This window comes from Narcine bancroftii, chromosome 14 (genome assembly GCF_036971445.1).
Source record: "Narcine bancroftii isolate sNarBan1 chromosome 14, sNarBan1.hap1, whole genome shotgun sequence".
Classification (NCBI taxonomy): Eukaryota; Metazoa; Chordata; class Chondrichthyes; order Torpediniformes; family Narcinidae; genus Narcine; species Narcine bancroftii.
The window spans coordinates 66,319,621-66,332,852 of NC_091482.1; the positions used below are offsets into that span (position 1 = coordinate 66,319,621).

The 13,232-nt window shown below is 42.8% G+C and overlaps 1 protein-coding gene across 8 annotated transcripts in view; it reads right to left on the bottom strand.

Moving 5' to 3' along the window:
• The window catches only part of akap13 (A-kinase anchoring protein 13), a 396,122-nt gene that overhangs the window by 210,611 nt on the left and 172,279 nt on the right, over positions 1–13,232 (bottom strand). For all 8 annotated transcript variants that reach the window (XM_069912032.1, XM_069912031.1, XM_069912029.1 and 5 more), the window contains one exon: positions 1,095–1,162. In XM_069912032.1, the coding sequence (XP_069768133.1) occupies positions 1,095–1,162 (68 nt within the window). The remainder of the gene's footprint in view (positions 1–1,094; positions 1,163–13,232) is intronic.

Consider the following 13,232-nt stretch of genomic DNA (forward strand, 5'->3'; position numbering starts at 1 on the left):
CAGACTCGAGCTTCTGCAGTTTTTGGTGTCGATTTACAAGGATCTTTGGATCATGAAAGACAAATTTTACAAGTCCTCAATTTCAGTGGAAACATTCAGTTGGAATGTTTGCCATTGGCATATCAAAGCCTGGATCCCTGAAGCAACTTGCAACATATCTTTATCCAAAGGATCCTGGCAAACCCAGCAGTGTTGGATTCAAGCACAGAGGCTATCCTGTATCTCTAATCACCAATCTGTTAAGTGGGCATCATTTCTCAGGACCAGGCAGCCAATTGTTCCATCAGCAATAAGCTGAGTGGACAGTTGGATATCATGAATTATACATTTATCAATGATGAAGCCAAACCAAAGCTTCATCAGTGGTGAAAACTGGAATTTGATTGAACTTTTACTGCTCCTATTACTTCCAACCAAGTACTTTGGATAGGATCATTCATTCTGAAGTTTTGTAATTTCAGGTCTTCACAGTAGTAGTACGGTTGCTGCAGAGAAGTGGATTGAAAGTCAATTAACAGGACCATAAGTGTAGTAGAGAAGATCACTGGAGTCTTCCTCCTCACCGCCCCCCCCACCACCATCAATGTGATCTACCAGAAACGTGGTCTGAAAACGTGTGCAAAATCATTGAGGAGCTCTTCCACACTGTACTCAGCACCTTTCAGCTCCTTCTGACAGGAAAGAGAAGCAGGAACATCAGATCCAGCACCACCAGGTGAGAAACAGCTTTTTTCCATGGGCAGCGAGAGTGCTGAACGACCAAAGGAACTGCTCACACATATTATCCGAGACCCAACTATTTACAAAATAATATTTATTTATGTACGTGAACTTGTCCTGCACATATTGCTTGACTGTACATGCGCTATGTCTGGTCGTGTATCTGCATGTTTTGCACCGAAACCGGACAATGCTTTTATGTCAAGTTGTACGTGTGCAATCGGATGACAATAAATTTGACTTTGACTTGAATCACAACAATGTATCCACACATAACAAGTGAGGGGGGGGGGAGCAGGGAGGGGGAGAAATAATAAATCCACATTGGTCCCACAAGACAGGACTGCAAAGAAGTATGTGGTCATGTGACTTACCAACTCAGAGTCAGCAAGTTCCTTGGGTAATTTCTGAATGTTAGCAACTTCCTCCTCTTGTGGTCCTCCTGCAATTAGAAAAAGATCCAACATTAACTTTCAAGACAACAGAATGAACGAGTTAAATGGAGGCAAATAAATATGACCCAGCACAGAGATTCATGTATGCAACCTATGCCATCCATGGTTTTCTTGTTAGATCTAACAAGATCATCAAGTTAGATTAATTCAATAAATAATTTGAACCCAGGTTCCTGTATCGTGTTCACAACACTCTCCAACTCAAAGAAACTACAAGAATAGAGTTCAAAGTTCAGGTCTACATTCCTGTTGAGTACAGATGCAGAGGACCATGAAAGTTGCAGAGATGAGACATTAAACAAACCCTACCCATTATTTCAGGTCGAGGTAAAACCTCCATCAGCACATTCCATCTGCCTCCTCCTCCACTCCAGCCCCATTTCCTGATGCATTTATTCCACAACCAATAGAGGCAAGGTAGACTATCCTGCCATTATTGTATTGCTGTCTGTAGGACATACACACATATCAATCGGTTTTCATGTTTCTTGCTCAACAACTCTGACCACAGTTAGTTCCCAGGTTACACAAGGTTTCCATTCCTGAGAACTTCATGAGCTGTTTTGTCCAAGCAGTTTCAAAAACTATCCCCATCATGTTACTCCACATACACTTGCCAGAGTTCTTCCCTTTCGTTGAACATTCACCCAAAAGGAAAGCTCGAAGAACTATTAAGGCCCCGCAGCTTCGTCCACACTCACTGACTGACAAATTCCCACTGTTCACCAGAGGCCACTCTGTTGCAACAGACAGAACGAACAAATGCCCATTATTTTGAATCATTTTCAGTTCTCAGGACATCTAAACACGATTCACAGCCAATTAGCTATTTTGGAAGTTCTGTCACAATAGTTTAGCAGTCAAACTCTTTCCAAAACCAATTTCCCAACCCATTGAACAGTTTATTGCAAGTCATCTGGGATCTTCCAGTCAAGCACATTGCCAACTGGACGGACAGATGTAAACTGAGATTACTGACACAACACAGCGATGCAACTTCAGAGACTCAACAATAAATTGTGGGTGGTGCAGTTTGTTGCTGCTTGCATCATCTGACAATGCTTCTTGGCTTAATATCTGAGCAAAGCTATGTCCTATATCAAACACAATCCTCCACTGGACACAGAGAATGCTTTGCCTCCAGAATTAGTGTTCAGAAATACAGAACTGCTGGAGGAACTCAGTCAATCTCGCAGCAACCATAGGAGGTAAAGATATATCACGGACGTTTCAGGCCCAAAATCTCAGTAATACAGCAAAACCCTAGTATCCAGAATTCAAGCAACTGACGGCTGGCAAAACTGGCAAAAAAATGAAGAAAATTAAAAATGTTTTAAATTAAGAATAAAATAATAGGCAAAAATACTCAAGTTTAAAATTATAAAAGTAAATGTTCTCTGAAGTAACACATAAACTTCAATGAAGATGGGAGCAAATATTCAGCCAAAGGAGGGAGACCCTTGGTCGGGTTTTGCTCGTAGCAGCTGTTTAAATAAAGTTGTGTGAAACAGCGATGATGTCGCTCAGGATGAAGAGCTGGTTGATGCCGCTCACCGCTGGGGTGACTCTCTTAAAGTGCCTCCTTGTCCTTGCTTAGTAAGAGTCGCCCTGGTCAGAGGCTTTATCTGTAATCTCAGAGAAAAAGAGGTTAATTATCTATAATTGTTTGTCTTTCAGGCGGCTCTGTGGAGGGGGAGAAACCTGCAGATGCAGCGACGGTTAAATGTTTTCAAAGAATGTGACTGAAAATAAAGTAAAATGCTTTGAGGTTTATTTATTCATGCAAGTGAAGTTTGTTCAGTGTAAGTACAGTCTAGTATTTTTGTCTTTTAAACTATTTATTCTTAATGCAGGTGTATTTTATTAGCCATTGTAAGTCTTAAGCAACCAGAAAATGCACTTATCCAGCATCTACCAATTCCTATTGGTGCTGGATACCAGGGGTTTTACTGTATAGCTTTACCTCGTATGGATGCTGTGAGACCAACTGAGTTCCTCCAGCATTTCTGTGTTGACAATCATAGCGTGTGTAGACTTCTATGTTTCACTTGGTGATCACAAAGCCAAGGCGAGGAAGGGAGGGAGTCAATGAGAAGCAGTCACACAGAAGAATTCTGATTCTTCACAGGGGTAACATCGTTCCATATTTGCCACACTCGCTGAAATTCTCAGGTGACCTGAACGGCCTTGGTTAATGACTGGGGGAAGAAATAAGTATGCACAAGGAACAAGCTTCCCGGTGTCAAAGGGCAAAGACAAACCAGAGTCGGATAAACCCCAACGGACAACCCAAATGCCCAAAACAAGGATGAAATAGGAGGGGGAGTATTTCAAAAAATGTTAGTCAACATTCATAAAACAATGCGGTTTGATTTCACAATGAAAACTGGTCACAGACAGCATTCCTCTATCCCCAGCTGATAATTAACCTTTTAGCAGAAAGATAATCTTCTAGTTATCATATCCCTCTCCAGCGTGAGGAGAAAAAGTCAATGTTATTTTGCCTTGTAAAGGATTTCAGAGTGAAGAACTGTGCATGGCCACCAGGTGGCTTTCTAGGTAAAGCAATCGTCAGGGGGGGGGGGGGGGAACAGAAGATCCTACAGACACACACAACCTCACACGGTCTGTCAGACACAGTAAAGGAGGCAGAGAAATCTGTTTTGGAAATTAAAAATTCCAGTGAGGCAAAGAAAATTTTTTTTAAAAACACAAAGCTGGCCAATTACACTTCTCTCTGTCACATATAACGGAGTGTGAACAAATCCAGCAGCCAATTGAAAGATTTGTTCGGGGCATCATTCACTGACACATCTCGACAAAACTCTAATTTTAACTGCAGAAACCAAATCTGGGACATTTCTAAAAATAACCTTAAAGGGTCAGATTGGGAAGTTGCTGAGTAATCACGTTACTATTGAACATTAGCCTTTTTGTTCTCTGCGAGATGTTCAAGGAGCTGGTCTGTATTCTCAACATTCCCAGTGTGCATTTGTGATGTTTGAGTGACTAATGCTCTAAAGTTAAGGAAATGCTCTCATCCTGCACACTTTGATTTAGCATTAAGGACTGCAAATAAACTTCCTTTTCCAGACTGCCCCTATGAATAGAGATGTAGACTTCGTTCTCTCCACATAAGGAAAAGCATTAATTTAAATCGGCCTTCTGCTGAATAAGCTAACCACCAATCACCATTTTCCAATAAAACCGTGAACTTTCAATCCTAGTGACAGTGGTCCCCAACTCCCTCAACTACTTTTGGGTACACCCTATTTCACCCCTCCCCCCCCCCCCCCCCCCCCCCCCCCCAAACTGAGGCTGGAGAAATGAAGAGCATTGACAATGAGCTGCAGAAACAGCAGTGCTACCACTGGTGTGGACCTGGGAGAGCAGAGGCAGCGCAACTCTGAAGGGTTCCACACTCTGGTCCTAATGCCAGCAGCTCCAGAGGAATGGCCTATTAAGGAGCCAACAGTGTTTGTAGGCAAAAATCTTGCAACCGCGGGGTCCAGGCCCAAGATGGCAGCATCTGTACTCAGCAGCGGCCACAATGGGTTGCAGAACCCAGAAGAGCAGTGGGCTGCTGCAGGTCACCAGCAACACAAAGCCCCACTCCCCTCCTGACTCTTCCCTGTTAAGGAGAAGCAGAGGAGATGATCCTATTGGATGGTGATCAGCATCAGATGGGCCTACGCAGGCTGCAGGAGACTGGCTCATGGGAAACAGGTATTTGAGAGGGATTCAAGACAGTGCTGAGGGCAAGAAAGGCTCTCAAAGTGCCTAGGACGCTGAAGGCTTCCCAATCGTGTCGGCGGTTTGGATCTGGAGGTCGGGTTGCTGATGGATCACACAAGATTCTGAAGAAGTAGTGGGAACTCTGGAGGCAAATCCATGTACAAGGTCTCTTGTTTCCCTTTCTCTCATATTGTAAAGGAGGCTGGCCAATATTTATGGTGACCCTGTCTGCCTTATGAAGCCAAAAGTCAAAGTATATCATGTATGTTACCAAACGTGACAAAAAAAATGACTCCCCCTCCTGTTCCCCCCAATGCCATTTGACCTGCTGAGTTCCTCCAGCAGGTTGGTTACTTTTCCAGATTCCAGCATCTGGATTCTTTTATGTCTCAAGAGTCTAAAACAGTCGTGGGTATAAAGTTGGCCAGTCTCACAGAGGGTGGGAAATTTCTTTCCCTGCAGGACTTTTGTGAATCAGGCACATTTTGACATCAATCCAGAAGCTGCATATGGTCACAGAGAAACAAATACTGCAGATGTTGAAGCGAAAAGAAGCTGGGGTGGGGGCAGGGTTCACCAGGTCAGACAGCATGCATGGAGAGAAATGGTCTGTCAATGCTTCAGAGCAGGACTGATGTTGGAAGGATGTGGGGTGAAGAGCTGGAAACTGCCAAAGATATGATGGGGTATCAGACAGAAGATGGTGGGAGAGGTGGAGAGACAGGGAGTGGATGAGACCAAGTGAGGTAACACCACACAGATTAAGGCCACCACATTATTGAAAGCATGTGGAAGCTCTGGACATAGCGCAGAGGAGATTTACCAGGAGGTTGCCTGGGTTGGAAAACAAGTTTTATGAGGCAAGGTTAACCGAGCTCAGGCTTTTCTCTTTGGAGAAAAGAATGATGAGAAGTGAATTAATAGAGGCCTACAAGATTCTGAGAGGCATGGAAAAGGTGGACCTTTTTTTCACAGGGTGGGAGTAGCAAACATCAGAGGACATCTGTAGAGAATGAAGAAAGGAAAATTTAGGGGAGACATCAGGAGTAAGTTTTAATCTTACATGGAGCTGTGGGTGACTGGCATGCCTTGCAGGAGGTGACAGCGGAGGATTCGGGGCACATGGATAAAAGAAAAATAGAAAGTTACGGGGTAGGGAGGGTTTAGTATTTTTTGGTTGGAATATATAGGCCAGCACAACACCAAGGGCCGAAGAGTCGATACTCTGCTGTTAGGTCCTGTGAGAGTAGGTAAAAGATGGGAAACAGTGGAACCAGCCAGTGTAGGGTTGGAGTTCCCCAACTTTTGAATATTTAATACTTATGCTGTTGGGTTTCAGCTGTCCAGGAGGAATGTGCAGCCGTTTAGTACCACACTATTACAGCACCAGCGTCCCGGGCTTGAATCTGGTGCTGTCTGTAAAGAGTTTGAACGCTCCCCCTGGTTCCTCCAGGTGTTCCAGTTTCCTTCCACATTCCAAAGGCGTACGGGGTCAATAGGTTAATTTGTCACTGGAGTAATTTTGGATTTGGGCAGTTCAGGCTCATTAGCAAGAGGATCTATTACTGTTCGGTATCTCCATATTTAAATGACTGTTTACATTTAGCCTAACCCTGGCAATGGATGAGACATGTCTATGTGGGAATGGTGAGGGGAAATAAAATAGTTGGCAATCAGGAGTTCCAGCTCAGACCTACAGAGCATAGACCAAGTGGTCACCCAATCTATGTCTGGTCTCTCTGCTCTCAGCATTGCTGACAAATACTTTTCATTACATATTAAAGTTTAATTCACCATTTGTCCTGAGGGCTCTTTTCTCCAGATCAATAATTCAAGTCACTGGTTGAATGGTTGTAGAATATGCTTGGCAGCACAGTTAGAGCTGATACAGCGCCAGCAACCAGGGCTCGAATATGGCGCTGACTGCAAGGATTTTGTATGTTCTCCCCGTGTCTGCGTGGGTTTCCTCCCACTGTTCAAAATGTATGGGGGTTGTAGGTCATTTGGGTGTATGTGGGTGGCACGGGCTCATGGGCTGGTAGGGCCGGTTTCCATGCTGTATGTCTAAATCTATTTTAAAAAATTTAAAATACAGCAAGTTATTCATCCTGCCCCTGCAGAAAGCCTTATTAGTTAAATCTGGCCTCATGTTCAGTACAGACATTGTGGAGCGAAGGGCCTGTGCCTTTGTTGTGTTATGTTCATACATTACATCCTGCAGTGTTTACACCAGTCCTGTTTCTGGTTGCTCATGCATTCAGATATCTCACACACCATGAATACTGATCATGCCCAGACAATGAACGAACTCCAGGATAACAAAACACCTTGCAAAAGCTGGCTCGACAAACATGAGCACACAGGCAATCAACTTCTCCCAACCCAGCTTATTTTGTTTCTAAATCCAACGTCTCCATTTGGTTTTCCAAGGGCCAAACTAACTCAAAAACAAGGAGCTGCAACATATTAATTAAAATACAGATGAGACATTGAACTCATTTACCCCACTGAACTGTAAAACAGGAGGTGCTAATTCCATTTGCTGTTGGTAGCAATTACAAAGAATGAGCAGGTCCTGGCTCAGCTTATAACGCAGGGGAACAATATGAGGAGGTGTGACACTCTATCAAGGCCCCCTCCAGCAGCAGACCGGCAGGCTCCAGGAGTTACACTCACTGTGGATTGTTCAGCCACTTTATTAATTAAGTAGGTGTATTCAGATAGAAAAAGAACAATTTTAACTGTGAAAGGCAGCTATAAAGATCACTACCAGGTGGTGAACGCGATACCAATGAAACCAAGCCTGTTTGTTCACAGAACGTGGGCATCACCAGGAGTCCATTCACAAAGTCTTCAGAACAGAGGTGGTGGGTCTTGTGCCATATAAAGGCCAGACCCAGTAAGGATGGCACCTTTTATTCTCCAAAAGGTATTTGTGAACTAGATGGGAGATCTGGACGGGCTGCTGGAGATTGGCTCATGCGGACCAGGTATCGGAACATGGATTCAAGAGGGTACTGGGGACTAGAAAGGCCTCATTGTGATCGTGCTGGAGGTTTGGATCGGAAGCTCAGGTTTCTGATGGATCAATTAGGAGTCCTGTGTGGTTGCAGAGGCAGCGGGAATGCCAGAGACGAATCCACAGGCACTCAAGTCAGAGTTTTTCGACTGCAAGCGTGACGGTACAATCAAGGAATGTTGCCACTACAGTCTATAAAGAGCAGTCTATAAAGGAATGCGCGTGAATTTTGAGTCAATTCCTGCCCCGCGGTTTATCCTGCAGGACCCCTACAACTTTTTGGAGGAAGCTTGCGATGTAAATCGTACTGGAAAAATTTGTTGACGGTCGTCCACTCTCCTACACATCCAACCCCCGGGACTGTTACACTTAGGTCCTTGCAGTCTAAAAAGGTGCCCAGTACGAATGACCTCACGGGTAGTAATTAGGTTAATTTTTTTCTGCGATTTTCTTGACATTGCAGTCTAAAAAACATCAGCGACTCTTGAAGTGACATTTTTTCTTCTCTTTCTCTCGCACTGTAAATAAGGAGTGGGGGGGGAGAAGTAACAATAATGGCTACTTTGTCTGCTTTATGGCAGTTTCATCCAATATTACATTTTGGGTATTATTACATGACAATAAAGGAATCTCGACTTGGAATGGAATACACAAAGGTGCTGGAGAAAGTCAACAAGTTATGCAGCATCTAAAGGAAGTAAAGGGTTATTAATGTTTTGGACTTGAGCCCTTCGACAAGGTAACAAAACACTCCGACCTGAAACAGTGGTTACCCTTTGCTTCCCAAAGACGCTGTATGACCTGCTGACTTTCTACCGCACTTTTGTGTACTGCACTCGACTCAGCGTTTGCAGGCCTCAACCGTTTTGATTACCATTCAGCTTTATTTAATTACTCTAATTTAAATTCTTGAATGGCCATGGTGGGATTTGAACATTGAATGAACAGCCCAGAACTTCAGCTGCTTGCTTACCAACCTGGCCATTGGGAAGTCTTGCAGTGAAGGATGTGCACCACTTGCACTGAGATCAGACAGTGCACAGGGAACCTGCCAAGGACCTTTCACCTCTCTCTGTAGTTCAGCTCATTACTCAGTTCCAAAACCAGCTAAGGCTTTATGAACTGGCTTCACCAGTGAAACCACTGGAGATGTACATACAGCACGGTAACAGACCCCTTTGGCTCATGAGGCCAAGCCACCCAATAACCGACAGCCCTGATACGCTTTGAAGGGTGGGAGGAAACTGAAGATCCTAGGGTAAACCCACACAGGCACGGGGAGAGCGTACAAACGCATTACAGAACGCGAGGGATTTGAAACCAGGTCACTGGGCTGACAGATAAGCTTTCAGATTTTTCCAAGAACAGCAAGTTTACTTCTGTTTGTCAAAGCACAAAAAGTAATAGAGGGGTCAAGGGAAGGGGAAAAAGGGAACACAAAGAGGGCTAAAGTTTCCAGAAATGGACCAAAGTTGGAGTAGCTATGAAAGGGGGCTTCAAAATGTGGGAGACAGAGGAGGAGCTCTGTAGAACCATTTAGGCGGCAAGGCTGGAACTTTGGTAAATGGGCAGATTGCTCCAACATTTCAGGAACTGGGCAGTATTGATGAGGCAAGAATTCAAGATATTCATGTTACATCTCCCACTCCTGAGCACACAAAGGGCTTTCCTCAGTTACCTGACAGCACTCAATCTGCAACTTTGAAAACAAACAACTAGCAGTCACTGAAATTATTACTTAGTGCAAACCGAGTTAATGTAGAACAGCAATCCGCCTGTGAAATATCGCAGAATTCCACTCAAGCTTAGCAACACTGCAATTTGTTGAGACTCATGGACAAAGTTGCAAAGTTGCTATTTAAAAAAACTGCTTTTTTTTTAAACCCTTGTCAGTTATACCCAGATTGTGGAATTGTTTGTGTGAGTCCAGAGTTCCTGTTTTATTTGTCCACATCCTCTTGAGAAATTATCTTTCTGTTCAAAGTAGAGGTTGAGAGTGTTACGAGCCCAGAGGACTCCAAACCCAGCAGCAATAGAAATTCACCAAAACAATGGTTACCTAAACAAAAGTTGTTTTTAATTTTCTTTAAACATAATAACAAGATCAAACTTTAACTTATTACTTTTAACTAAACCCCCTTCTAATTCTAAGCGCATGTGTCTATGTTCAGGAAAGTTTTTTGTTTCACAGTCTAATCATTCACGTCTCACTTCTCCAAGTTCACCGGTAACAGGCAATTCTTATACTGTGCACAGAATTTAACATTTGTGATTCTTCGCCAGGCTCTGGTGCTTAAAGTTAAATGGTTACTGCTCAGGAAGGTTCTTGTTGGTTTCAGAGAGATATTTGTTGCTCGTAGGACACACACAAATTGATTTCCTCCAATCAGCGTATTGCCGAAGAAACTCGTCCCATCACGGGTTTTCCAAATGATAACCTCTTCTTCCAGGTCACCACAGAGTTCCTCTTGTTTCTCTTATTTCAGGAGAAACGCTCTATCCAGCCAGTTCCTCTAATAAGGACTACAAGGGTTTTTCAACAGGCTGAACTCAGAACTCACAACCCATCTTCAAGTGGATTTTTCCACAAGCCTACCAGCTGACCATTTTTCAGCCTCAACTTCTACTGTAGAACTGACTTCTCTCCCTCTCTCTCTGAGAGAAGAATCCTGTGTTTTTTTCCTCTCTCTGCTTGTAAAAAACCAAAGGCTCCAAACCCAATCTTTGAAAGATTTTATCAGAGCCCACCTCCTTTTGAAGTTCTTTCCAAAGCAGTTCCATTGTCTCTGCAAAATCAACCTGGACCTCAATGTCTGGCTTCAGCAAAGCTCTTACTTTTTAAATGAGATGTATTTTGTGTTACTTTGTTTCTGAAGTGATCTACACTAAATCCCCACAATCTATCTCTTTTAAAGACATATTTATCCATAACCATTCTAATATCCCCCGTAACAACAGCAACAAAGACCACCTAAATATCAGGTTTTTTCGACTCGTGTTGGTTGGACTGTACTTCTACGAAAAATAGATACTTAACAAGATGGATAATCGAAGGCAAAATGAGGCTTGGAACTTAATTAGGAAAACCCGCATCACAAAAATAAACTATTCACACCAAGTAACGCAACATCAACGGCCACTGAAATAATTCTTACAATAGAGCTTTTGAAATCAATTTCACCAACTATTCTTTGTACCAAGCTCCCAACTCTTGAGATAAAATAAGTTCTGAATATTCTGACTTCTTGATAATAGCCAGTCATTTATTCTGCTCTACAGATGGTCAGTGCAACGCTGTTACAGCGCCAGCGACACGGGTTCCAATCCTGCGCTGTCTGTAAGGGGTTTGTGCACTCTCCCCGTGTCTGCGTGGGTTTCCTCCCTCCCTCTCTTCAAAATGTACGGGGGCTGTAGGTTAATTGGGCGGCACATGCTCGTGGTCCAGAAGGTCCTGTTATGACGATTGTCTGAACTTAATTTTTTTTTTTAAAAAGTGGAAACAGTCTACTTGAACAGTAGAAGTCCAAATATCTGGATGCCTGAAATCCGGACCACCTGAGAATCCGGACTTTACAAAAATTCTCAAACTTTTTAAATTTGGCCAGCTTTTATATGCAGCCATGCATGGGTGCCACAGATATACAGCAACAAGCAACCACACGGGTCTGTCTATTAAAAAAAAGATTAATTTGTACAAAAATACAGTATACAAAGGAAAGCAGTTTTTCTTTTTTTAAAACACAATTTTCAAGTCTTTTTTGTAGCAAAATCATTTGCATTGCTTGTATTGATACATGAACCATGTTGTATTTGTTAATGAATAAACTATCAAAATTTACCTGTTCAGCTCTTTTTTATTCCTCTTTACATCCCAATCCCTGAGCAGTCCAGATTTTCAGACTTCAACTGTGTCAATAAGCCTTATTACGACTCTTTAACAGGATCATCTGCATCTTTTCTAGTGATATCCCCAGCGTGTCCTACCCCTCACTGTTTTAGCATTCTGGCCTTAACCTTGTAATCCATTCTTGCACTCTCTCCACCACTTCCACACTTTACAATGGAAACCAGAATTTCTCACAATACTCCAAGTGTGGTGCGGTCATGGTTTGGGACAAGTTTAGCATAACCAATCTTCTTTTCAGTTCTGTTCCTCTCAAAGCCAGCCCTAGTGCTTGGCTTGCTTCGACTTTTCTCAAGCTGTGTAGCAACTTTTATTTGAAACAAGAGAACTGCTTATTTGTATCTTGAAATATATTGAACTGAAGGCCAAGCCGTCTGGCCAAGATATTTAGAGGAAAACTATAGGACCATCCATTTAAAAAGCTTTCAAATTGCCAGAGAACAGATCAAGACAAAGGGGTAGTCTGTCCATTAAACACAATCTTCCACACACCAAACAATATTTCTTATTCACAGACTCCGCCAAGCCTTCACTCTTACGAATGGAGCTCGTCTTGCGTCTGCCCTTCTCACAATGGCACAAGTCTCACACCAGGAACAATTGCTACCCCTCCACCCTCAACAAACTCAGAGGCTCTTTGCATCTTATTTATTACTGAATATTTATTTTTTTCTTCTGCATTGCACAGTCTGTTTACATTTCTCTCTTTTGAGTGCTAATCTTTTCTTGAGTACAGTTTTTGTTTTGTTCTACTGATAAGTAGAAAATTTTGCCTGGCCCACAAGAACAAGAATCTCTGGGTTATAGGTGATGTCATGCATGTACATACTTCAGTAAAACAAGGTTGTAAATTTGGCACTAAAAACTAAAAATTCTCCAAAAAAAAAAATCCCAACAAATCAAAACAAAGATCCTGGTGGTCTGGGGAAGGGTTCGAGCTCAACAGCCAATCTCTGCCCCTACCACCCCTCTGCTCCACTAGTGGTCTACATGTGAAGGTGATCTGAGAGTGAAAAATATTTGAGAGCCATTGATCTGGATTACACCGAACAAAGAAGATTTTGCTTCCTGAACACTTTTGGGTGTACTCTATGAACTTTGGGATGATCACGAAAATCACCTTAAAATTTTCCGATTGCGTGCAATTTTTTAAAAAAATCTATAGATACAACATATATTTGTGGTTCCAGTCCTATTTTAAGTCTACTTCAAACATACATAACCATGAAGTATAATACGGCATTGAAAATTCATTTTCTGCATTCGCACTTGAACTTCTTCCCCGCTGATCTTGCTGGAGTCAGTGTCGAACATGGTGAAAGGTTTCACAAGGACATTGTGACCATGGAAAAGCGGCATCAGGGCAACCTGAATCCATCTCTGCCAGCCATCATTGTTG